At 41.4% G+C, this 24,830-nt stretch overlaps 1 protein-coding gene across 14 annotated transcripts in view; it reads left to right on the top strand.

Moving 5' to 3' along the window:
• FNBP1 (formin binding protein 1) overlaps positions 1 to 24,830 on the top strand; it is a 161,232-nt gene that overhangs the window by 99,721 nt on the left and 36,681 nt on the right. For all 14 annotated transcript variants that reach the window (XM_019510656.1, XM_019510665.1, XM_019510660.1 and 11 more), the window contains 3 exons: positions 14,961 to 15,089; positions 16,457 to 16,603; positions 23,208 to 23,405. In XM_019510656.1, coding sequence (XP_019366201.1) covers positions 14,961 to 15,089; positions 16,457 to 16,603; positions 23,208 to 23,405 — 474 coding nt within the window. The remainder of the gene's footprint in view (positions 1 to 14,960; positions 15,090 to 16,456; positions 16,604 to 23,207; positions 23,406 to 24,830) is intronic.

Raw genomic sequence — 24,830 nt, 5'->3', positions numbered from 1 at the left:
GTGGGGGTGGGGGTGGTGGGCTGCTTTACTTTTTGTGCCTAAAGTCAGAATTCCCTGTGATTAACAGAGGGGCAGTGGAAAGGATCACGTAGCCATTCGATGCAAGTGTAATAATCCGGACTGTGCCTAGGTAGTTCCTGGTCCCTGTTGGAGGCTGTGCCAAGGGGAAGTATCCCAGTGTGCTATCCGTATCTTTAAGGCCTGGGGATTTGTCTTTTTATGCCTTGTGTAAGTAACTACTATTTAAATGGCACAGCCCTCTTTAAACCCAACTGCTTATTGTAAGAGCCCCACAGGCCATTCTGAAACCCGTCCTTCCAAAATGGAAGTCCCTGCAGCCCTGTGCAGTACGGACACATACTTCATGCACCAAGAAGGGGCTGTGCAGGGCACTGTGCTTTAGAGGGCTTCAGTGATCACCAGTACAGAGAGAGAGAAAAAGCCTTCTGTGTCCCATCAGGGAACAGCCCATGCTCACCTCTGCAGCAGGTCAGCTCTGCTGGCTGGTACAAAGGTGAGGAGGCAAGAGGTTTTCCTCTCTCCCTGCCCCTGTTAGAGCGGTAACTATACCTTTGAGCCAATAAAAGTTATCACCAAAAAACCCTTGCAAAGCAGGAGCGTAGTCTCTGAGTTTCCTTCCCTTTCTGTGGTCACATTCAGGCCTTAAATGACAAAACTTGAAACATTTTTAGGGACCTGATACTTAGGTGAGGTTTTCCATGTGCAGTTCAATGCAAGTCTCTCTGCTGTGAAAGGCTTTGGCAGTTCAGCAGCTTGGTTTAGATGCTTTAATTTTGCAGTGAGCCGTTCTACAAAATCTTAGCAGTGAAATTGGCTGGCATGATCATGGAGATGCTGTGTTGGCTTGTTAGCATCGCAGTGGGTTACAGATGTGTGCAGTTCTTTTTCAGAAGCCACAGTGTAGTAGTTTTAATGTTTTGACCATTTGAGGAAATGATCTCCGTCACATGAGCAGCCTGATCAGTGTACATATAAGGAATTGCTCTATTGTTTGTTCCTTTTCTTTAGGCAGCAATCACTAGCAAGCTGACATCTTTATGGGATGGTGTAGTATCCAGTGGTGTCTTTGCAGACACTGTGTAATAAAAAATGTTTACCTGCTTCTCTTGAGCTTATTTTATGAGCCGGATTTTACAGAATTGCTTTGCAAAGAGGAAGTGGTTAGGTCCCTGTCGTGGGGTGTTGATCTTTTTACTTCTAGCTGAGTTGCTGGGAGTAAAGAGCAGTTAGCACCTTGCAGTGGATGCTTATCACCTAAGAGGATCAGCCCCTTAGCTGCGCAGTAGCAAAACCACATTGTCATGTCCTAGATAGCAATCCGTTCATCATGAGGTAGTAACTGTTTTTAGCTGCCTACAGGAGAAACTATGCTCGTGCAAGAGTGTTCAGTATTGCCCGCCTGACATCGGTTCAGCTGTTCGCTTCCTGTTGTGGAGGAAAGTTCCAGTACACCCCAGAGCTAACGTACCAACTCTTAGACAGATGTGACCTTTGGTGGATCTGGGTGTGGGTGAAAGGCTTATAATGGAAACTTGACCTGCACCTTCACAATGGGGTACTTCCCAGTGCCCGTAGTAATAATTTGGAGGAGGGGAGATTCTTTTTGGTACAGAATCTTTGCTAATTCTTTGATCACGCCCAGAAAGGCTCTGTTTGCATCATAGCTTTATTCATATTCCGTGGCATGTGGCTGCCTCTTTCTTTTTTTTTTCTTTTTCCCTAACCCATAGGGTTTTCATTTCTACTTGCCTTCATAGATGCTTGAATTTGTTAGGGGTCTGCTTTTTGACTGCAGTGAATCACCGTCTCCTGCAGCAAACTTTAGTCATCCCTTTTCTTGGAGAAGAGGTACCCCCTCTCTTCCCAGTGTTTTACAAACAGGTATTGTCTTTCTAATTTTATGGCCCCCATCCCAGTGGCACCTCTCTTATATTAAAGATTTTGTCATCACAGTGCTCAAGGAAGTGCAGAATTGCTATCTTTACTTCATAGCTGGGGAAACAGAGGCAAGGAGAAAGACCCAAGACCTCTCCATTGGGAACCTGACCATTAACCTTAATGTATTTCAGATCCTAAGTGGCTTGTCCAGGGTCAATCATAGTAGAGCAAGAAATACCATTCAGATCTCCTGAGTCCCAATCCAGTGCTCTACACCCAGGGCAACCCTTAAGCTAAAGAAATCCTCCCAAACACTTCCCCAGCCAATGGCCACATGTCGAAACGTGTGTGAAGTATGATCTACCCCTTTTCTGCCTGTTTTTCTTTTTTATTCAGGATAAGTGGAGGTGGTTTGCAAAGGGAAGTAAGATTCCAGAGAGATTTAGTATTAGCAGACTGTGCAGAGTAGATCAGACTGGGCCAAACCATTTAAATCACTGCAATATTATTGAATTTTCTAGTTACTTTTAGTGTTATACATACTTTATTATTTTCAATTGGGTACAAAATTTGTATTTCTCCTCTTCCCCTCCCCCTAATCCCCCTCCACTGACTTTGGATGGTCCTTATCAATTTTTATTCGGTTTGGAAAGCCTAAATTGCTTCACCTCTTGGGAGCCCCATCCGTTAATGTTGCATTAAGTAATCATGAGCTGGGTCACCAGCAAAGTCAGACTTAATGGAGAGCTAAGAGAACTGGCAATTAGAGGGATTCTTGGGAGAACTGGCTCTTCTGGTCTTTGCAAATGGAGTAGGACCTAAACTGTCAGCTGCTCTCAGCCTGTGGGCCATAACTCCTTTCATTAAGAGTTTAGACATTCTTACTTCTTGGTGCACATGCAGTTTTTTACATGAGCCCATTGGTGACCTGGAGAGGTCTCTAATCTGTGTTTGGAAGCTTCCTTTCATTTGTCTTTTTACAGTGCACATGCAACAGTCAGGTCAATATAGATTGAGAGAAGGTGTGCTCTATTAAAAAAGAAAAAGACGAAACCCACAAACAAACCAAAAAGGAAAATTTATCAAATTCAGAGGTGAATAGTAGTAACATCTCAGCAGCTTTGTCCAGGAACTTCACTTTAAGTTTTCCAGTACAACCAGGGATTATGGATGTCTCAGTCCTCGGGTACCTGAAAGACCTTACGATTTCAGATTGATTTTAATATTACTACTGTTGATTTCAATAATATTAAAACTGCACATCACAGTTTAAATAAGAGAAGAAAAATAGGAGAATCCCCACAGTATTTAGTAATTGAATTCATGTTGGGAGTATTCCTCCTCCCATGTTATTCAATAACCCCAAACCTCTGTTTCTCCCATACCTTGTGCATTGTGAATTGATAACAGTGTGTCAGCAAGATGTAAACTGAAGAGGCAGCCTGGTTGAACTTCAACCCTGTGCCTAGCTTAGCACAAAGCCTATGCATGGCTTGCTTTATTGGTAAAGCTGGGTATCCCTGCATTTTTCAGTTCTAACTCAGGCAAAGTCCCCATTCATTTGTATGGGATTTTGTCTGCATAATGTCTCACTGTAGTCATTAGTATTTGGCCTAATGTAATTTAAGTTATGCAGACCTATTCCCTTTCTGGACTGTTTGTTTCTTAATTGGCAGTGCAGTACATAGAAGCATTAAATCCATCAGGAAGGTCTCTAGCATGATCTGTAATAGGGAGTCCTATAAATACTTATGGCTCCTATAGATGTGTGGGGAGCCTGCTCTGACGTGCAGGAAATGCAGTGTGTCAGAACAGACACGATTAATTGGGTCTGCTGGAGCATGGAAATTGATGTGCTCTGGCAGCCTTTCATGTCAGATGCATCAGCATCCCCATTCGTCCCCATGCTGAAAAAATGGTGGTGGGGTACTTGGAAATAACACTTTCGATGAGCTTTAGTTCAAAGATCCCTGCCGTCATTTTTTTTCAACGTGGTGACACATGGGGGTGCTGATACATGTGACACTTGGGTGCTTTTAATTAGCGCAGCTAGCTAATTAAAGCACCCGGTGCCATGTCCCGAAGTACATGTAAAAACGCCCTTAGTGACATGCTGTGATTTGTGTATCAGATGCTTTTCTACTGTGACTCATTTAACATATTAATTTTGCTTTTCAGTCAGCTAAGAATTAATGACTGCAAAAGTTCTGTGCATTTGTAAGGAGGAGCAGCCACATTTCCTAAATCTCCTTATTTATAATGTGAAGTTTTTGTATTGACTCATCTGAGAGCAAGTATTGAAACACAAGACGTAAGATTGAACCCCTCTGAACTCATCTACTTTCTGCGTGCGGTAATACCCCACCGCACCACATCATGATCTGGCCATTTGAACAAGCACCTTATAAAGATGCATTGTTAGAAGTGCCCTTGTTTATATTGCCACTAAACTTTAGTATGCGGGAAAGAAACATGCATGCCAGCAGCAAACTCCTGAATTACTAAGGATCAGATGAGAGACAAGAAACTTGCATAAGGGATAAAATAATAATAAAGGGGACATTTAGTGATGCAGAACTAATTAATTTTGTGCCAGATAGTTAAGACTTTCTTACTTTTCATTCCATTCTTATTCAGTCAGACTTCTGAGACAGCCAGTGGGCATTTTTCCTGAATAAAGAATATGTAAAAGTGGAGTAAAGACCTCAGGATTTAGCCCACTGTCTGTAAGCTCTTCCATGAGTCAACATTTTTGCTGTTAGTAATTTATAGCCATAAATGTAAAACACTGTAAGCCTAACTGATTCAAACTGGCAACTTCCATTGGCCTTGCTTTGCTGTGTTGTATATTGTCTGCATTTTAAAATCCTTCCCAGAGAAATATGAGCATAACTGTGCACAGTATTCCAAGTATGATCTAACTGGTCTATCATACAATAAGGGAATAATTTCCACTGTTTATATGTGATACTTCTATTTATGCATCCCAGAACTTGGTTTGCTTATTTTACTGCCACTAAACAGAGCACTATGCAAATGAGTTATGTGTATCACAGTTCCAAATCCTTTTTTATTTTGATCAGACCAACGATAGATATTATTGTTGTGTAGGGGTTCTCATTATTTATGCTGCAGGCCACTGCACATGAGAGTGCATTAACTTCCCTTCCAACATCCCAGGCACCCATATCTTTCATCCTGCAGACAGCCAGAATTGGTGCTTCACACTGTTTATGCTCCATTGGCAGTGCCCTTGTCTCCTTGCTCTTTGCTGGTAGTAGGTTATTTAGAGGTGCTTTTTAGGGTCTGCAAGAGGTTGGAGTGGATTTTCTTATGGATCCTTTTGGATACCATTGCTTGCAAGCACAGACCCATGGACACACAGGCCTGGGATGTCCCTTCTAATCTTGGGGCTGGATGGTTATTGTGGTAGGGAGCTGGACTCCTTGCTTCAAGGTACAAGTAGATTCAGTAAGCTCTCAGAGCAGCATGGATGAGTCTTGGTGCTTCTTCCTAGGTGGAAGTTGCTGCTGGTGTTGCTCTTTTTCATTATTTATAAGAGCTAGAGGCTCTGATCATTAGAGGGGCCTGTTGTGCTAAGCACGGTATACATGAGACAGTTCCTGCTTTGAAGCTATGACAGCCTAAATAGACACCACAAACAAAACATGGTAGAAAAAAAAGAGTATTTTCCTCATTGCTATTTTACAGACAGAGAATTGAGACACTGAGAAGTTTGTGCAGGGTCTCACAAGGGAGTCTGCAGCAGTGCTGAGAACTGAAACCATTTCTCCCATTTCCCAGCCCTGCGTCTTAACCATAAGTCCATCCTTCCTCTGGCAGGCAGGTTCACTGGTTTGTGTTGGACATACTACAGGACTAATGACACCAGCACATCTAGTGTGGTTAGAAGAGTCCCTGTCTGAGTAAGATGGTTTTTCTATGCTGTAGATAGGAAGAACTGAAACAGTAGAGTTGGGTTAGGGAACTGTTACAGCCTCATCCTGCTGCTGCTGCTGCTTCTGAGTGCTGTAAATCTGGTCTGTCCTCCTCATTAGTGCCTTGTTGCTATTTTATTGTTTTAATATCTTTCTCATTAGCGTGTGTTGAGATAATCTAGCAGAATTGTATGCTTTGCTAACAGACCAGAAAACAGTTGGGAAGGTTTCATAATGAAGATTTTCCATCCCTGTCAGTTGTTTGCTCATTTGTATTTTGTTACATTCAGCCAAGGGCTTTCTGGGATCCACAGCTTGCTTGTTTTTTTTCCCTTCTGATTTTTGAAAGTAACAGTCTGTTTTATTTCTTTTTTTTTCTTTTTCCAAGGAAAACAAGGGTTTTCCTTCCTGGCTGAGAAATGATCCAAATGGTTGCTGTAAAATAGTAAATAATAGAGCCTGATCTTGCCAGCCAAAAGGTAAAATTCTGGTCCCCTTCAAGTTGCTGGCAATCTTCAGTGGGTTGAGACTTGCACCCAATAAGCCTAATCCTATTAAGTGATATTAAATGTTCTGTATTTGTATTGTGCTGAGTGCCACAGGGACCTGGTCTTAGACTACGATTTTGTGGTGCTTCAGCAAAGCAAATTAATAGCAATGTGTGCTCACAGGATCAGGCTCATGAATGGTGGAAGAATGGAATAATACACAATTATATCATTCGCACTGTGAAAATCATTTTTAATAGATTGGGCTATGGGGCCTCATTCTGAGACCCTTGTTTCCTTAGTGCCACTTATGACACTACTTAAGTATATAGGCATGATTTTAAAGTTGTGAGGGGCTCTGTTAATTTAAGGAGTTGCTAAGATACTCTGGTGCATTGGGACCAAAGACCCTGTGTGCAACCATTAGCTTTAAAAGTAGACTTGGGGTCTGATCCTGCAACCACTCCTGATGATAGTGCTGCTATGAGTCATCCCATTGCCAGTGGCAGTAATGACCCTTTGTGACTGCAGGCTTATAGAAAACATTCCTAACAGTGATGAGGTATTGCTTAGCATGCTTTTATAATTAACTTGTTTTGAAGTTTCTTTTTCATATTTGTATTCCTGTCTGGTCTTGTATTCACCAAAGAGAGATCTGTTGTTTGGCAGGCGACAGACTGGCAGTGCGGCCTCTCCCACTGTTTGGTGGGGGGGGAGCTCCATCAAAGTTTTGACTAGAAATTCTGCAATTTTGGACGAGAGGAGCTGCTGAGAAGTTGAACTGTTCCACTCATTGTGGATCTGCTGTACCCTAGAGAAATCTTTTTTTGTGCCCTTTTCAGTTATTCATATTCCTCCCACTACAACAGCTTTTGAGAGTTGCATTTTTTGTCTGTGTAAACCCTGAAGACAATATGTCTATTGACCCTCTTGCTGTTTCTGGAATGTGTCTTCAGAAAAGTTCCCTTGAATTGTTCTCATCAAAATATGCTGCATTCCTCATCCGTACTGCCGACTGAAATGGTAAAAACGGTCAGGGAAATTTAACAACACCCCCCTGCCCCCCAGAAAAAAAAACCTAGTTGCCAGTTTTCTTTGAATGCCAAACCTTATTGCTGTGCAGGGAATGTATTCTGAATGTATTAATATCTTCAACATTTTATCATGTGATAGTAGTAGCATGATAGTATGCTGCCTACCCTCTGGTTTTTCGCAGTGTTAAATTATGGAAGGGGCTGTTCCATCTTCCCATTGATACCACTTATAAGCTTCCCATTGCTTTCAACAGGAGTTAGGCAAGGTAAGGTAAGCCACCTGTCCAAGGCTTTAGTTTGGCAGATTTCATGTTACATTGCTTCTCGGCACGCATCATTCATCCGAACCATCATTGCACCTTCGTAGCATGAGAACTCTACAGTAAAAAGAATGGAAGGGGTCTTGTTTGCAGTTGCTCACCTTTCTCTTTATGAGCGGTAATGAAAAATTTCAAGTGCTTCATTTCTTTTAGACGTTAGAAAGCAGGTGCTTCAGTTGTACTGGAGGGTTGCAGGAACTGTTGGTAAAAAGAATGATTGCTAGGGAGAGTTATCCATCCCTCATAGGCAGCATCTTTCATAATAGAAGAATGCACTATGTTGCTAAACTACAGAAATTTTGAATCATCAGTATGAAAAATAACTGTTCTAAGTAGCAAGAATCAAACATGCCCTCTAATGCAGGTTACATCAGAACTAATGTTTGCCAGAGTTGAAATTCTTTTAATTCCTAAATGGAAAGGGGGGGAAAAAATCTTCCCTTAAATGAAGTACTTCATCCATAAAAGGCTGTAGGCTATTACTGTTGTCAGCTCCAGTGACAGAGTTTTGGCTAGCCTTTTTTTTTATAACCAGAGGTTCATTAAAAGCATTATGAGCATCTGAAGCCACCAACTTGTGAATTGTGTGAATGTCTGATTTTTGCATATCATAGTGAGGCAGAGAATTGCTGCAGAAAAATGTGTCAAAAACAATTTTAATATGAGCATGTTTGTGTTTTTTCTTGCTGCTTTGCAGAGACAGATAAGTAGTTGCCACACTGAACAGCTCTTCTGTTTTGCTTTGTTTTCCAGCTTGGGGTTAGGTGTCTCTCTAGGTAAGGTCTTTACATTGGATTGTAGCTTCTTTACACCTCTGAAAATAAGTGCCTCTGAATATATCCCATTGCTTTGTATTAGCTTACTGTTGTCATAAGTAGCCCTGTATCTGAAGTAGGTGTTTTATGTTGTGTTCTCTACTCATGGGTGGATCTAGGATTTTGAACGGGGGACTGCAGATGGCATGATATATCATCCCATATAACACAACACACATTTTTCTCCAGTTAAAATAAATTAGGTACTTTACTAATATGGTAGGGGCATAGGGCTATACTATGTAGTTTTAAATTGATGCAAAAACAAATATAACTTAATTGGAGTATGCATTAATTTGCTATAATGTATAAAAATGTAGGCAAAAAAATGATCCAGAGGTGCTGTTTCATTAGTCCTGTGTTCGTTAGAGTTACATGCATGTCTCTTTTTCAGATTCGTAAAACAAAATCTAGCCTTCTTGAGCATCTTGGTAGTGCATCCAGTGCTTAATTGAAAGTTATTTCCATACCCAAGTTAATGTTCACCTGAATTAATGTTTTTAGCCAGAGTTAAAAACAGTCTGCAATGCTGTTAAATAGAAGCTACGTTAGCAGGAGCAGCTAATAGACAGCAGACTTGCTGAAGAAAGGATAGCTTGATTAGTAGAACATCAAGACCTTTAAAAAGGAGAGAGGGTTGTTAACACGTGTGGAAGGAATGTTTAGAAGGAATCTGGTAGCTTATAATGATCCCTGATGTTAATTGACTCCCTCACTGTTGCCTGAATAAAAATGCTGCTACCACTGCTGTGCAGTTTTTTTTAAACTTTGGGTGGAGCAGGAACCAAAAGGGGTGGGGGCAGGTGCAACTGCACCATTGCACCTCCCCCTGGATCCACCTCTGTGTCTGCTGAGCCCTGGAAATGCCGTTCTATTTATAACCACAGCTTTAGGTTCTTCCAACTTGCCATCACCTAACACAGCAAACTGTGAGAGAAGGACTCAGTCTTTTGAATTAACAGACAAAACAGTTCTGTGTTGCCCGTGGACTAGAGAGTGTTTTAATGGTCCTGATCTGGAGCTAATGTAGACTGGAATAGCCCCATGTAAGTCCAGCAGAGCTGTGCTTGTTTACACTGGCTAAAGATTTAGATCTGTGTGTCCTCCTCATGCTTAATTTATAATTCAGGAGTTTAGAGGAAGCATATTTTTGAACTAATTGTACATTAGAGTCTGAGTTGTGGCTTTGATTTAAGTAGGGGTTTTACCGCATACCATGGCAGGGCTGAAAAGGCTGCCTTCACATCTGTGACCTTTAGGCTTTGCTGCTGCCATAAAAACTTTAAGAAAAAAAATGTCTAAACAGTGAAGAAGCAGTGTTTAGGAAAAAGTGACCTGCCCCCTCTGCATGTTATATGGGTACCCATACAACTAACTTTGGGAGTGGGGTACCATGGAGTGATCTGAAGTGGGGATAGGCCTCCTTGGTGTTTAGCATCAAAAGTAAATTGCAAAATAAGTATAACATCTGAGTGGCCTTTTCTGGGGAGGGGGTGTATTTAAATGATGTATAAGGGTGATCTCATTCATTTCTTTCATGGAAAAAAAAGTGTTTTTTCGGCTGCTTTTGCTGCATTTATAAATATCTACACATAGATCTGTCTTCTGTATTTTGGAGAGCTTTGGCAGTCTTGGGGAGACCTGGAATGTAATTTCCCAGATGGTGATGGAAACCTGAGTTCTCATTCTATCAGCTCTGCCCAATTACAAGGAGAAAAGGACATTGGCTGAAAGAGCTGCATCTCAAGTTTCAAACCCAATCTCTGATGTCGTGGTTGGATTCCAAAGGCTAGGTTTTCCAAAGCCTGTCTGAAAAAGAAACATGCGAAGGCCAGACATTTTTAATGGGGAAAAAAAGGGAAAGAAAAGAAAGGAAAACCTTCTCTGGACATCTATCTTAGAATATATGAGCAGCTGAGCATCCACACATCTATTTACATATTTGTTTGTTGTACTACTCAATTTGAAATTACTTCTGAGATTTTTCAGTTCCCTCTCCAAAGTTACTGTGGCTATGCAGGAGCCCAGCTATAAACTATAACTTGCTAATACTGAAGTGATGATGTTAGCCATAGGACACATTCAACAGAAGTGATTAAAAAAACCCAAAGGTTCTTTCAGATTTTATTTTAGGATCAAAATACTTCACTGGAAAAATATTTAAAACTTTTTGAGCTTGCCAAATGTGCGCACACACTTCCACAGAAGAGAATTATTGTTTTGGAATGTAACAAATTCTGGTTACTCATCCTTTATATTCTTTTTTTTCAGGCCAGATAATCACTTGGAAAACTGGGCCCAATCCTGGTTATATTTAGGTACAAGTTACTCATGGGAAACTACTAGGATGACATATGAGAATGAAATTACACTTGAGCTCAATTATTTGCAGAATCACTCTAAGTCTGTAAAAATGAATGTCTTGTTTTATGTTTCAACAATGGAGGCAAGAGGCAAATCCCTGTGTTGTGCTATGAGAAAAATGGCAGCTTGTACAAGCAGAAATAGCTCTTGTATAGAAATTAGCTCAAACAATGGATTGCTCTTAGGTGGCTGCAGAAATGGTATTCACAAGTGAATATTGATCTGTAGCAGCTGGAGCATGAGTAATGGAGAAAAGAAGGTACAATCTTGCATCAATACAGCACGTCAGGCTTACAAGCAGCGTTATTTTTATACTGTTTTTTTTCTTTTTTTTTCAGTATAAAAAAGCCATACCATGTTATTTTCTTAGTCAAATTTAATGCAAGCAAAAATATGCGTTCTTCTCAAGGTCAGATTGACATGGACCATGGGTTGGCTTTTTTTTTAAGCCTTCCTCAGTAGCACACAGCTCAGTCCCATTCATAGGATCATCTGAGCCTACTTTAACTTGACTAATTTCCTGCCACAGTAATGGTAAAGCATTTATAATACCTATGTCTCTCCTGCTGTTTACTGGTGGCATGTTGTAGAGGGAGGTTTAATAGGATGCGTTGTGCCTGTGATGTGCGTGATGGTCAGAATAGATGTTCTTGTGGACCTGTTTGGAAAGTTGTCTACAAATACAGGAGACTTGAAGGCCTGGGGCGGTGCCCTCCTCATCTATATTCTTATATAGCTATATATAGGTTTGATAAGAAACATAGCCTTTTCTTAGAAAAATAACTGAACTGGTGTCTTAGCATTTTACTGCGTGGAACCCAAATTCCTGACACCCTGCATTCTGCCTTATCGCAGATAGCAGAGAGCTGAAGATGGAGAGAGCATTTTCTATGGAGGATGCTTTTGAGTCACTTCATCTTTCGTATTTTCATCACAGTGTTTTGCATGTGATGTTCCTCTTTTTGCTCCTCATTGCCAGTGCTTTCTCATGGGGGTTCTTGAATTATTTAATGAAAATAATATAAGGTAAATCCAGGAAAACTTTTTACAGTTAAATGTGCTTACACAAGAAATGTCAGAACTGAGCTGAAATAAATTATGAGGTGCGATACCTGTGAACTGAAGAGATGGGTAGAGAGCAGGCCCCTTTCTCTGTAAGTGGAGATTTGAAACCTTTTGGCACAAACTGTTGCCTTCCATCTATCATGAGCAAAATGTTCCATGATTTGGTATTTCATGGATTTATCGTCAGGAAACTATTGTCTGCCTGGAACGGCTCACTGCATAACCCAGTCTTGAATTGTTTTTAATAGGAACTTGCGTCTAGAATGTGTTAAGATCATTTGCTGAGCTGGTTTCCCTGAAGAAACGCAAAAGCAAATATTTCTCTCTCTAAAATGAGCGGTGTTTTCCCCTGCCACCACCACCCCCTTTTTTTTTTTTAAACAGAGACAGTTCTGAGAGTGAATGAGCGACTGTGGCAGGGCCCTTAGCGTGCTTGCCAATTTAAGAGGTCAGGCAGCCTGTGGAGCTGCCAACAGGTATGGGCCAGAGCTAATGGGGAGCCAGATGACCCAGGAAGCTGGCAGGTGAGGCTAGACTTGGTAGAGGGAGTCATCTGACTCGGGAGGAAGGCTGGGCTTAGAGCAGGTATAACCCCAGGCATGGAGAGAAACCCAGCAGTCACATCTGGGAGCCTGCTGAATGAGCATCCCCTCGGCAGGGTGGCTGCAGCTTCAGAAGGTCAGCATGGAGGGCAACACCTAAAGCAGCCTGGAGGTTTGGATAGGAGCTGAGGGGCTGGAGGAGGTTCCTAGGGACCCAGGCTGGGGTCCGGGTGAGCCCAGAGCAAGGGGCTCAGCACAGAAGATGTATTGTGAGTCCAGAGCAAGAGGCATAAGATGTATTGTGAGGCCTGGGGGAGTCCAGATTGAGGGACTCAATGTAGAAGACTGATGTGGGATCCAGGTGAAGCCCAGGGAGAGGGGATCAGTGTACAGGACCTATTTTGAGGCTCGTGTCAGCCCAGAAACGAGCAGAGAGCCTAAGAGACCTGCTGAGGAGCTTGAGGGAGTGGACCTGCGAGTGAGGGTGGGCTGGTAGGTTGGAGAACTGACCCCAGGAGGATCTTGCTGGCCTGTTAATGGGGCCAGGGCCCAGGGAGGGGCCGAAAGCCAGAGAGGAGCCTGGAGTTCTCAACTGGCCTGAGGCGCGGGCAGGGCCGGGGTTTGGCCAAAGGTCCAGGTGGGGCCACTGCCAGAGAGGAAAGGGTCAGAGAAACTGAGGCCCAGAATGAGAATGGCTGGAACAGGGCCATTGGATGTAAAGGAGGGTCTGAGACAGTGCTGAGACCAGGGGGCCGAGAGGTAGGAGAGCCAGGGCCGGAGGTGGTTTGGAAGAAGGAGATTGCTGAGAGCCCAGATGAGAGCTGACAAGACCAGATTCTGAGAGAGAGAGAGAGAACTGGGGTCAAGGGAGCCCCAAGGGGTGGCATCAGTAAGGGGCCAAGGAACTTGTAGCCAGGGTTGTTGGACAGGGACAGCATAGCTCTGGGGGTGGAGGCCAGGGTCTAAGCTGGCCAGGAGTATGACTGAAGACTGCACCCTGCTTGGGTTTGGGATCATGGTGGTGGGACTGCCTGTGGCAGAGCAGCTCCTAGAAAGTCCCACCAGTGCCAAACCCAAGGGAGGGGCAAGTCTGGGGCACCCTAAAACCCCAGGCCCCATTACCTTGCAGGTTGGCAGGGAAAGGCTAGGGGAGCATACCCTGAATAAAAGCAATGGCAGGACCAGATGATCCAGAGGTGCAGAGTTTAGATTTACGAGGGTTTAGATTTATGAGGCCAGTCCTGGCGTCACTGAAGTCCATAGCAAAACTCCCATAGACTTCCTTAGGACCAGCATTTGGTCCACGGGATGGGTTACAGCTGAGTAGAACAAGCAACAATGTACTGGTCCGCATAATAGGGACTGAGAGAGAGAGAGAAGGCAAACAAGTGAATGTAGTCAGAATAGGAGGTGAAGGCATAGGTATGTAGCAGGCAGGGGAAGGGAGGGCTTCTATGCAAAGGTCTGTAGTAAGGAAGGAAAAGACAGCTCACATAAACAGATGGGTTAGGTTGGGGGGAAATAATACTGGGCAGTGAAACAGATGACAGAAGGCCTCAGGAAGGAAAACTCAAAAGAGAAAAATCCGTCAGATACAAATGAATCACTCTGGGAAGTGTATCTTTGCAAATGGAGAATTGTTGCAAAAAAAACATAGTATGAAAATGCACAGAAATTATATCAGCGTTATCATATTAGGTGAAATGTGGCAATGCAAAATAAATCATTACTGGCTAACGGGGGTGTAGATTGTTCAGAGGAAAGCTTCCAAGGGCTGTGGATGGAGAGGGAGGAGTGGCATTGTATGCAGGGAAGTAAGGAAGAGTTATAGACTCTAAAGTGAAATACTGGTGAGACAAACTTGGTATGGCCTAATTCATACAATGAAGTGAAGGAACACACACAATTAAAAATGCTGCTGGAAAGAACGTATGTTGGGAAAGGAAAGATCAGCTTCTCCAGGTGTAAACTGTGGCATAGTAAGTAGAGGAAATACATCTGCCAGTAAGCTTGTAAACATGATAGAAAGATGCCTTGTTTATCTAATACAAACTTGAGAATAAGCAAGGTGCTTAGCTGAGCTAAGAGCAGAAAAGCAGAGCCCTACAAGTGTTCCATGTGCTGAGCTCCCATTTACTTCAGGAAGATTTTGGTATAAAGAGATCACAAGCTTGGTCCCAAGAGCTTATCATATTTACAAGAGGTGAAGTGATGAATTATTCTAGGAAGTAAAAAATGAGAGCATTTAGAGGAAAAATCTGGACAGAGTTCTGGCTGTATGAATTTGGAATAAACACTGGAAGTAGATGCGATGAGACTGAAAATTGAAAGTGTTCAAGGATCCATATGCCAATGTTTCCCCAAGGTTTTGTGTGTGCTGACAGTAGTAAATGCAGTAGGAGTAAAATAGGAATGGAGAAAACTATTCAGTCTTAATCTGATGGGATTTATTTCCAAACAGTGTAACATAGGATATTCTTCTGGCTTTTCCTCAGGCGAGATCCCAAGCCCAGCTACGACATCAAATGGCTGAAGAGAGCAAAGGAGAATACTCATCCATTCTTCAGAAGTTTAACCATGAGCAACATGAACATTATTACACACACATACCAAACATCTTCCAGGTGAGGTCTTTGATACTGGGGCTGTGTGAGGGGAGAAGAGAGGATAAGTTCTCTTGTTACCTACAAGGAAGGACAACCAGTAGGTTTAATTCTGTGACGCCAGCTCATTGCTCTCCAGTAGTCTCAGCACTGCATTATCAAAGGGCAGTCTTGACGCATCAAACCAAGTAGTAGTTACTCTCTTTTAGTGACAGTTTCTATTCCTGGGATTCCATAGAGAAGTTGTGCTGCTTCAGTTATTCTATTGCAGTTGCACTGGGAGAAGGAGAGATTGTAACTTGTTCAAAATATGTTTACAAGCTGCTCAGAAGTTTTGCATGCTTGTGCAGCAAATGGGCATTTTCCCATTCAAACATATAAACTTCTTAGAAAATTTTCCCTTTAGTTTCATGGTACTTTAAGGTAGTAGTAGTAGTAATAATAAAAAAAATCCCCAGGCTATGTATAAACTTTTATACAGTGCCTTACAGAATTAAACTTTTATCGTTGGCATTGCATTTGGTTTTAGTAAGGAAACCTTTGCCTTCTCTGCGTATCAGAAAATTCCAGTGGTTTATTTCAAGTGTTAAAATGGCATTTACTTTTTAAAAAAATTATATCAATCTGTTCTTTCCTTTAATTATGTTATTTTTCTGTTGGTCTTTGTTGGGTCAAGGTTTAACAGGAAAATGGTGTGGATTCTTCCAGGTAGCCAGTGTCTTATCAGGTTATATGATGCAACACAAAATGTGCATCCTTGATTCATGTCCTCTGGATACACTTTCTGCATCCTTGCATATTCCTGTTATGATGGATTATAAAACCTCCACTTTTCCTGTGTTCTAAACCAGAAGTCCTTGGATTTGATACTTGGAGAGCCTTGACACCACATATAGGGAACAATAAAATGCCTGGTTTAAACAACATAACTTGATGTTAGGGGCAGTCTGGACAACTAGAGTCCCATTTCTCAAAAGTTTAAGGTTTTTAACTTTTGTTTACAATCTTTGTGGAATTCAAATGAAAACTTTTCAAAATCTTTCACAAAGAATGAGAGAGAGAGAGAGAGAGAGAATTTATTTTTATAGGAATTTTGTTCAGGACCTGGAAAACTTCCTTAGCAAAATTTTTATCAGGATCCATATAATTCCACTTCTTCAGTTTTGACAAATGAGCATTTTCCAACAAGAAATGTTCATTGCAAAATTACCAACTACTGCTTGTAACAAGGAGTCTACTCTTTGACCGGCCCTTCAATCTTCATTTTCCTAGATTTTAAGTAATATTTAAATGATTTTATTTAAAAGGAGTTGCTGTACGGCAGGAAGAAATTGGTTGAAACAGTGGTGTAACTCAGTGTTTTATCAAAATGATATGTAATGTTTTAGAAAATACAAGACATGGAGGAAAGGAGGATAGTGAGAATAGGTGAATCCATGAAGACCTTTGCCGAAATCGACCGCCAGGTGATCCCCATCATTGGGAAGTGTCTGGATGGAATAACAAAGGCGGCTGAATCAATCGATCAGCAAAATGTAAGTGTTGCACTGTTGAACCGTGTTTTCTGCATTGATATTTGTCATTTGTGGTTCACTTTTAAGCCCCAGGCCTAGATCTTTTGTGCTGTGTTCTGGATGATCACAGAACAAAAGCGACGGTTCTTCCCCCAAATGACTTACAATCTGCTGCTCTGCGAAGAAACAATGAACACAAAGCTGAAATCCAATCAGAGCTCAGAAAAGGATTCTTTGTCGTAGGTTCATTAAGGATAGGTCTATTCCTAAGGCCTGTTTTAAAATATAAATGCTAGATGCTTTTGTCATCTTGAAGCAAACATTCTGTTCCTCTTGTAGATGCATTTGTTTAGTAAGATTTTGCATACTGTCATTTGCCTTTTAAAGAATAAAAGTTTTCTTTGTCAAATATACTCCTTTAATGTACTCCTTTTGCTAGGATCCTGTTTCTAAAGACTAGATTATCTGTAAATAGACTTCTGCAAACCCCATTTTTAGATGATAGGCCACACCAGTCCTTCTGTGATAGTGTTTACTCTGGCTTTCCAATAGAACCAAAAATCAAATGGAATGTTACAGGAATGTGTTTATTTTAGTTATTCTGTTAATTATGGAAGTACTAAACATGTTGTGTGTGCAGATTTGTACATCTGTCCAGCTTTCTTCAATGTATATATTCACCTTTGTTCCATTAGTCTGGATCCTTCAATTTGCAAATGAGCAGTGGGGGATTTTAATTTCTGAACATCACTCTGATAAGGAGTTTGGTTGTTTCCTGTTGCACAGGCAGCACAAGAGCAGATCTGTTTTCTTTCTAGTTGTGAATGCAGTGCTCCCACACTCTGTTGGTAAATGAAGTCTCCATCTGCTTTTCAACTCTTTTTTCATGGATCACATCAGTGTTCCAAATACAAACAGCATGTGTATTGCTTACTGTTTGAATTTCCCCATATGTCTTGTTCACTGGACTCTTCTAAGCTTTTCATTGCTCAGAGCCTGGATATTGCAGTTAATTGGTTGCAGAGGCCTAAGGCTGATGTTTCAGAATATAATTTTCTGCTCAGCACTCACCAGCTCCCACTGACAGTTTCTTAGGAAATGACAGAAACAGAAAGAGAAAGTGACGGTTGTTGTTTCTCCTTTGGAGGTATTTCAGGTACTGGTGGGACATCATCAGTACAATGTACTTTTGTTATGGTGCTAACCTGGAAGATAAGTCTGCACTGTAGAGAGCCAGCCCAGGCTTACGCACTGCTCAAACCCTTAGATGAAGCCATAGATAGAATATAAATGAGGAATAGGCTAGCCCTGAGCAGACAGCTAAAGTTAACCCTCAAATTGATATTACATACATGTCATTTTGAGGATATATCATATTTCGAGTGCCTGCGGGTGTTTTAATGTTAAATGGGTGACTGAGCTTTCTGTTACAGAAGACTCATGCATGCAGTAAAACACACTTCTGTTTCAAGTGTTGAAAATGGCAGTTGCTAGAAATGCCCCTGGAGTGAGAATGTGTTTATATTTAATGAACCTTGTTTAATGTTCCACACCTCATCACAATGGAACAATCACAAAATACGTAACAAACTTTCTATGCACTTAAAAGTCTCCACTTGCTTCTTACATGGATTCCTTGCACAAAAGGAGAATACAGACATTATGGGTATTTTTCTGCTACAAGATCCCTTCCAAGGATCAGCCTGAAACCTTCCACCCTAGAACTTCAGTTAACTTGGGAGAAACAAAAATGTTTTTATCCTTTAAGAGTCTTTTTCCCCCTCAAAATTCATTTGAAATTTGTGAAGTTGCATAGTCATTTGAAAAATGGGGCAGAGTAAAGAGAAATGCATGCAAAAGCATCTTTTTCTTTTTCTTTTGTTACTACAAAGCTTATAAGTGCAAGGAGCTTCTGAAATTAGAAGAATGCTCCCAGCTCTATCTTGATCTGGACTGTATTGTTTAAAGCAAGGAAACTATAAAAGCAAATTATCACAAGGAGGTGGGAGAAAGGGGGGAATATTTCTCGTAAAGGAATAATAAAGCTGTAAAATAAGGTACTGGGGAAGGTAGCTGGAACTGAAAATCTGTCCGTGTCTGGGGTGTCACGTAGCTACATGTTTGTGGAAGGAAGGAATAACGTTGGGTGGGATGCGGCAGAGCAGGAAGGTATGGTTAAAATGCACCAAACAAAGGCAGGGCCCTTGGATGCAGTGGGCTTTTCCTGTTGAAAGGTCATATATCCTGCTGCAGATATGCGGTCTAAATCTTTTGCTTTGCTCATGCTCATGTAGCCGGGTTATCTGGTTAATTGTATTACCTCTGGGGCCCTGTACAGACGTAACATGCTTCAACAACAGTAGCTGGCCCCTGTGTCTGAAGGTTGTGTGTTCTGACGCTGTCTTGCAAAACCTTCAGCATCAGCAATCTTAGTAGCTTACTATTAGATATGTCTTTCTCTGAGCGCAAAGAAACTAGTGTGCAGCCTGGCTTCAGGCTGGATTTAGCTTTGGGAATGAGCCAGCACAGGTCAGATTCAAACAAAGCTGAGTGCATTGAAAACTGCTGATAATGCAGATGGCATGTGGTTAAATGAATACAAACAAGACCCAAACCTGCGCTGGCAGGGGGAAGAAACAGCCTAGCTTTGTTCGAGACACTGGGCTTTCCCAAAGGGAACCAAGACTGGGAAAAGCCCTCTGGTTTTTGAGCCTTTAGGTTGCACTCAAGTTACACTTCCAAGTTTTTCCCCAACCTTGGAGCCTAGAAATTTTTGTTTAAATGACTGCAGACAGTCTCCTATAATAATGTGACTTCAGGATCTGGCTCTTCATGCAAAACAACCAACAGTATGACACTGACAGAAGATTACAGCAAAAGTAGGTGACACTGCAGCTACCTGTTGTAAAAAATATCACATAGTAAATTTCAGATGGAAGACTGGAAGGACTTCTAAGATATATAAATCCTTCTCCCTTGATACTAGGATATTAAAGATTGATGGTAAAGCTATTACTGGGACTATTTTAGCAGTGTTAAACAATGCTTTGCATCATCTTCAGTGAACTTCATATGTGGATCTCCAAGTCCTTTTATCAAATACAGGTTTTTAACAGAAATTCAGGTTTTTAACTGAAATCTGCTACATGCAGTATTGCTCAGTGCACTCAGTATTGAATCTTTTCCTGCAGCATCCAAGAAACACTAAATGTGTAGTGCTAAAATTGTACTGTACCAGTAATAAGAAAGCATTAGAATTGTGTTATATTTCACTAACTTACTGAAAACACAATTGTGTGGATTCCTTAGGAAGTGCCACAGTTGTTTGCATGGTATGTAGTAATACTTAGTGCTTGAATTATACCTTTCCTCACTGGATGTCTGAATAGATATTAAATGCCTTCTACAAGCCACAGAGGAGGTCATATGAGTGCTAGGATTAGAATTCAGGAACTCCTGCTGTCCAGTTCTTTGTATGCTCTATTAGATTCTTGTCTGTTCTTCTGGTCTAGGCATACCCAAGTAGAATCAGTAATAGTTATTTATTTATTCAATTTATATGCCTCCCTTCCCAACAATGGCACAGGGAGGCTTACAGTAGAAAACAGAATAACTTAAAAAAAATAGAGTGACAAGAGGACCACAACAGTTTAAAGGGGGACTAGAATATCAAGATAAAACGGAGAACCCCTAAACAGCATCTCATCTTAATTTTGTTTGGTGAGTGCTTGCCCAGATAGGAAGGTCCTATGTTTCTGAAAGATGTCCAGGCTCGAGCTTGGACTTTTCTTTCCTGGTACTTCATGCATCAGTATGTCATTCGTGTCTTCCTTTCCATCTACAAACTGATGACTGGGAAGCATTACATATAGTCGTCCTGGGTTAGAATGGCCAAAATGGAACCATTAAAAATATGTTGCTATCAACATTTGTATTAAGGAAACCTCTGTTGTGGAGAGGCCAAGCCATTCATTACCTGCATTCTGGCAGGTGTGATAGACGTGCCGTTGTACGGTAAAATAAAAATGCATGAGTTCTTATCTTTGACTAATGGATTTCTAGAGACTGACAGGTTCAAAAGCTAAAAGAGTTCCAAGTAGAACTTGAATGTCCTTGCCTGTTGCCCTCTACTTTAGGTCTGAAAGAGAGCTGAGGACTTCTTGCAAGTCCTCTGAAAAAACCACCTTTGTTTCATTTTGTTATACAGTGTTAAAAACTGACAGGGTATATTGGATAGATTTAATATTTTATGACACTTAAGCTGCAAAGAAAGTAAGAAGCTTGTCTTGCCCAGCTGCAACCCTGCCAATTTTTCATTCTTAGTTATGCCACTTGAAAAAAGTAGTATACTTGCTCAAGATTGAATTCTGCCTTTGCTAAAGCATTCCCATCAAAAGATCAATGGGAGCAGCACACATTTATCTGGGAATAGAATTTGGGCCTCTATTTCTAGTATTCTTACAAAGAGCTTGCTGTTTTTTTCCCATTCTTTTAAAAAAAAATATATATTTCCAACAAAGCAGAGGTCATGTTTGCAAGGGTAAGCCACAGTGACTGTTAAGTGAACCTGGATGGAATTCGCCTCTGCAAGCTCTGGCAGTAGATAAAATTAATTTGTTACGGACTTCTGAGTTCCTGTTATGACATTATCTTTTTTCTCATATATAAAGAGAAATAGTTATTTTTAGCCCCATTGTAGTGAAAGGGAAGCTTTGACTATATAGAAAGAATACTGTGTAATTAAAGGAGAAGAAATTAAAAGTTCATAAAGATGGACTGATATATACTAGTATGGAATGTGACATGTACGGGTTTAATTAATGTATTTTTCATTTTTAACTCCTTTCCCCCCTGCGGGTCTTACTTTCATACCTAAATAATACCTTTTATTAGATGTTTAAAATTAGGGAGGTTTTAATATTGCATTAGAGTTTAAGGTTTGTGGAGGAGATGTACCGAAACGTCTGCCAAAGTAATAAGTAATGTTGTTAATTTTCAGCAGGCTACTTGCTCCAAAATCCCTTTTAAAAGCTTGTGAAAATCTTTCCCTGTACCTTGCTTTTGCTTAATTCACCCTGGTCTCTGGCTGCATGCATATCCTCTGACACATCCTTGAGATGGTCTTTTATAAACAAATATGAACAAAAGTAATGAAATATGGTCAAAGCAGTGAGGGCAGCCTTCACTTCCATTTGCTCCTGTTAAACAGTGTTCCTAACGTCAGTGGCTGAGTCTAATGCTCTTGGAAAGAGAATGTATATGTGAAGTAAAATGAGGAGCTGCTTCCCAGGAAAGGCTGCTAGATGATAGGTATTTTGGGAAGAGTATTGAGGGGGATGGAGGGGGGAGTATTTTCTTCATTTATTTTATGCTTCTGAATATAACACACACCCTGTTTTGGAAGACTCCAAGAAGGAAAAAAGGTGGGACCTAATCTGGCATGCTGGTGCTAAGGCCATGCTTGTGGTCCCAGATTTAGCACACAATCCCAGATTTGGCATTCTGGGTCTGACCTGACAGCTCCAGAGCCAGCATGCAGGGTTGCACCCTAGCTGTGTGCTAGGTCATACCTGGTGCCCTGGCCACACACAGACCAACTCTGCATGCTGTATGTCAGAGGTTGGCAACCCTTGGGACATGTGCCAGTGTGTGACATGCAAAGGCATTTTGCTTGGCACGTGCACCTAAGGAGGGATGGTAGGGGAGGTGCGAGAGGCCCAATTCTTGTTGTAACAGTGCAGCCCTGGACCCTTCCTTGCCATCCACCTTGAGGTGCGCTTGCACCCACATCTGGCAATGATCTGGGCCGTGGTTCTGCAGATCCTGGTGCAGCTGCTTCCAGCCTCTCTGCTGCCTGCCGCAAGCAGCTCAGGCTCCGTGGTGGGCAGCAGGGGCCCGCCCAGAGCCTGGCTCGGCTGTGGCAGGCAGCCAGGATGCTGCAAGCAGCTCCGTGGGGGTCTGCAGAGCTCTGGCCCAGCTCGTTCCTAGTGGCAGATGCACATACACATTGGGGCAGATGGTGGGGAAGGGATTGGGGCTGTGCTCCTACAGCAAGGATCAGGCCCCTTGCAGCTCCCCCACCTCTGCCCCTGGCACGCCAACATCTTACAAGTCGAGGTTGCGGGTGTTTTGGGCACTCTGCCCAAAAATGTTGCTGACCCCTGCTATATGTGAAAACGTATTGTAATGTTTTCTGTGTTTGAGGCTTATGTTCAGCATGATTGGTCTTGGACGACAACCTGATGAATGGTTTTCATCTTGATGCTAGATTAAAATGCATTTACCTTACTGCTATGCCTGATGCTGAAACTACCCATAAAATTCTGTTACCTTCGTAGATCCAACTAGCAAGCATGTTATGCATTGTTACCTTTTTCAATCAGTTGTTATCTGTCAGTACATAGGTAACATAATTGCATATAGTATATGGCTAATGTGTGACTTGACAGACTTCCAGTTTAGACAGGATAGCACTCTACTTTTCATGGCACCAGAAGACTAATTAACATTAAAGTTGTTTCTCATTAATAGAGCAGATGGGCTTTACCTTCACTGTAGAGTTCCACTGTATCAGTAACCATAGTCTTTGTCCAACAAGTTTATATGTGTACTGGATCTATTTCAGGATTCACAGTTGGTAATAGAAGCCTTTAAATCAGGGTTCGAACCTCCGGGAGATATCGACTTCGAGGATTTCACTCAGCCAATGAAGCGCACTGTCTCTGAATCCAGCCTTTCCAATTCCAGAGGGGATGGAAAATCTGAGCCCAAGTTTGGTGGCAAATCGAAGGGCAAGTTATGGCCATTCATCAAGAAAAATAAGGTACTGACTTCCAGTTTTCAGCTCAGCATTAGTAGATTTATAGCCAGTAACTTCTGTCTTGTTTTAAAAGTCCTGGCAAGTAAGATTTTTTTTTTTTTTTTAAAGAATTTATGTTGCAGAAAGCTAATAGCTGTCCTGGTAGGTGTTTTGTTGTAGTTTTCTTTTTAATTTTATGTTTTATTTTCAAAATATTTTTTTTTCCTGTATAATTTTAAATGCTATTGCTGCTTATTGATTTATTTACTTTTTAGTTGTCACGTCTTTTGCCATGGCCATTTCTGTTTTCTAATTCAAAGTGGGGATTGTATTCACTTCTGGAATGCCACGCGCGCTAACTAACATCATTACTTTGGGGCGGCTTTATTACAGTGTCACTCTTCTGACACTCCTAAAACTCTCTGTGCTTCTTTGCATTACTGTTTCAGTGGGTGCAGTGGCTGGGGAGGCTGGGAATGGGGATTTGCGGTAACTCATCCTTTCTCGGTACAACTAATTGAGCCTCTACAATGCAGTTGACTTTTTTTAAGCTCACGCTAACTTTGTATCCATTTAAACCTGTTTTCATTTCATTGTTGTATTTTATATCGTAATGCATGGCCATGTTTACCTGGGGTTCTTAGAAGGTGTCAGAGTGATGGGACAAAGCTTGTTCACAGCTATGCCACTACAATCCAAGAGTGAGACCTCTGATCTGATCTCATCCTCTTTGCTCTGCTTCTTAATTTGACCCTTTATGTTGATGGCAGAGTGAGTGGAAAGAGCTGCCAAATCATAACAGGGCACTTGAATTGTACTGGTGTAAGTGACCATTTAAAACACAGGGCAAGGGAGAATCAGGCTCTCTGACTGGAAGCAGAATTGGGCCTAATGTCTCCACTGTGTTTGTTTATAGCATAAAATTACAGCATCATTTTAAAAAGCTAAGAACTTGAGCAGCATGATTTGAAAGACATAAGAAATGAGTCTTCTTGTTTTCTGAATAATAGAAATACCTCTGGGCACTAAGGTACCTTCCTTATTGGGCCTGTGTCCATATATGCAGTTGGAAAAATCTGTCCATATGCATTATTTTGACCTGCCCACAGAATTAGTACAGGGGAACTTGTGTAGCATTTGCATGGAAGAGTCTGCATGAGCTTACTGTCAGATACTTCGTGTTGCTTTTTTGTTGCGTTACTAACCCACCCATTTTCTCACATTCTTCTTTTAACGCAAGTCTTAAACACTCCTTTTCCCCCTCTCTGTTGAACCATGGCTTTTAAATATTTAATTATTTAATTGTTTTTTTTTTCTGGATGTTCAAATATTGTTTTTGATGCTTATTTTCGTTTTGTGTTTTATCTTTTTATTTTGGTTTTTATTCTGTCACTTCTCCATCTCTTATACTTAGCTTATGTCCCTTTTAACATCCCCCCATCAGCCCCC

This window comes from Gavialis gangeticus, unplaced genomic scaffold, assembly GCF_001723915.1.
Source record: "Gavialis gangeticus isolate Ggan-Ray unplaced genomic scaffold, GavGan_comp1, whole genome shotgun sequence".
Taxonomy (NCBI): domain Eukaryota; kingdom Metazoa; phylum Chordata; order Crocodylia; family Gavialidae; genus Gavialis; species Gavialis gangeticus.
The sequence above is the reverse complement of the archived record's forward strand: the minus strand, read 5'-3'. Positions and strand labels throughout refer to the sequence as shown.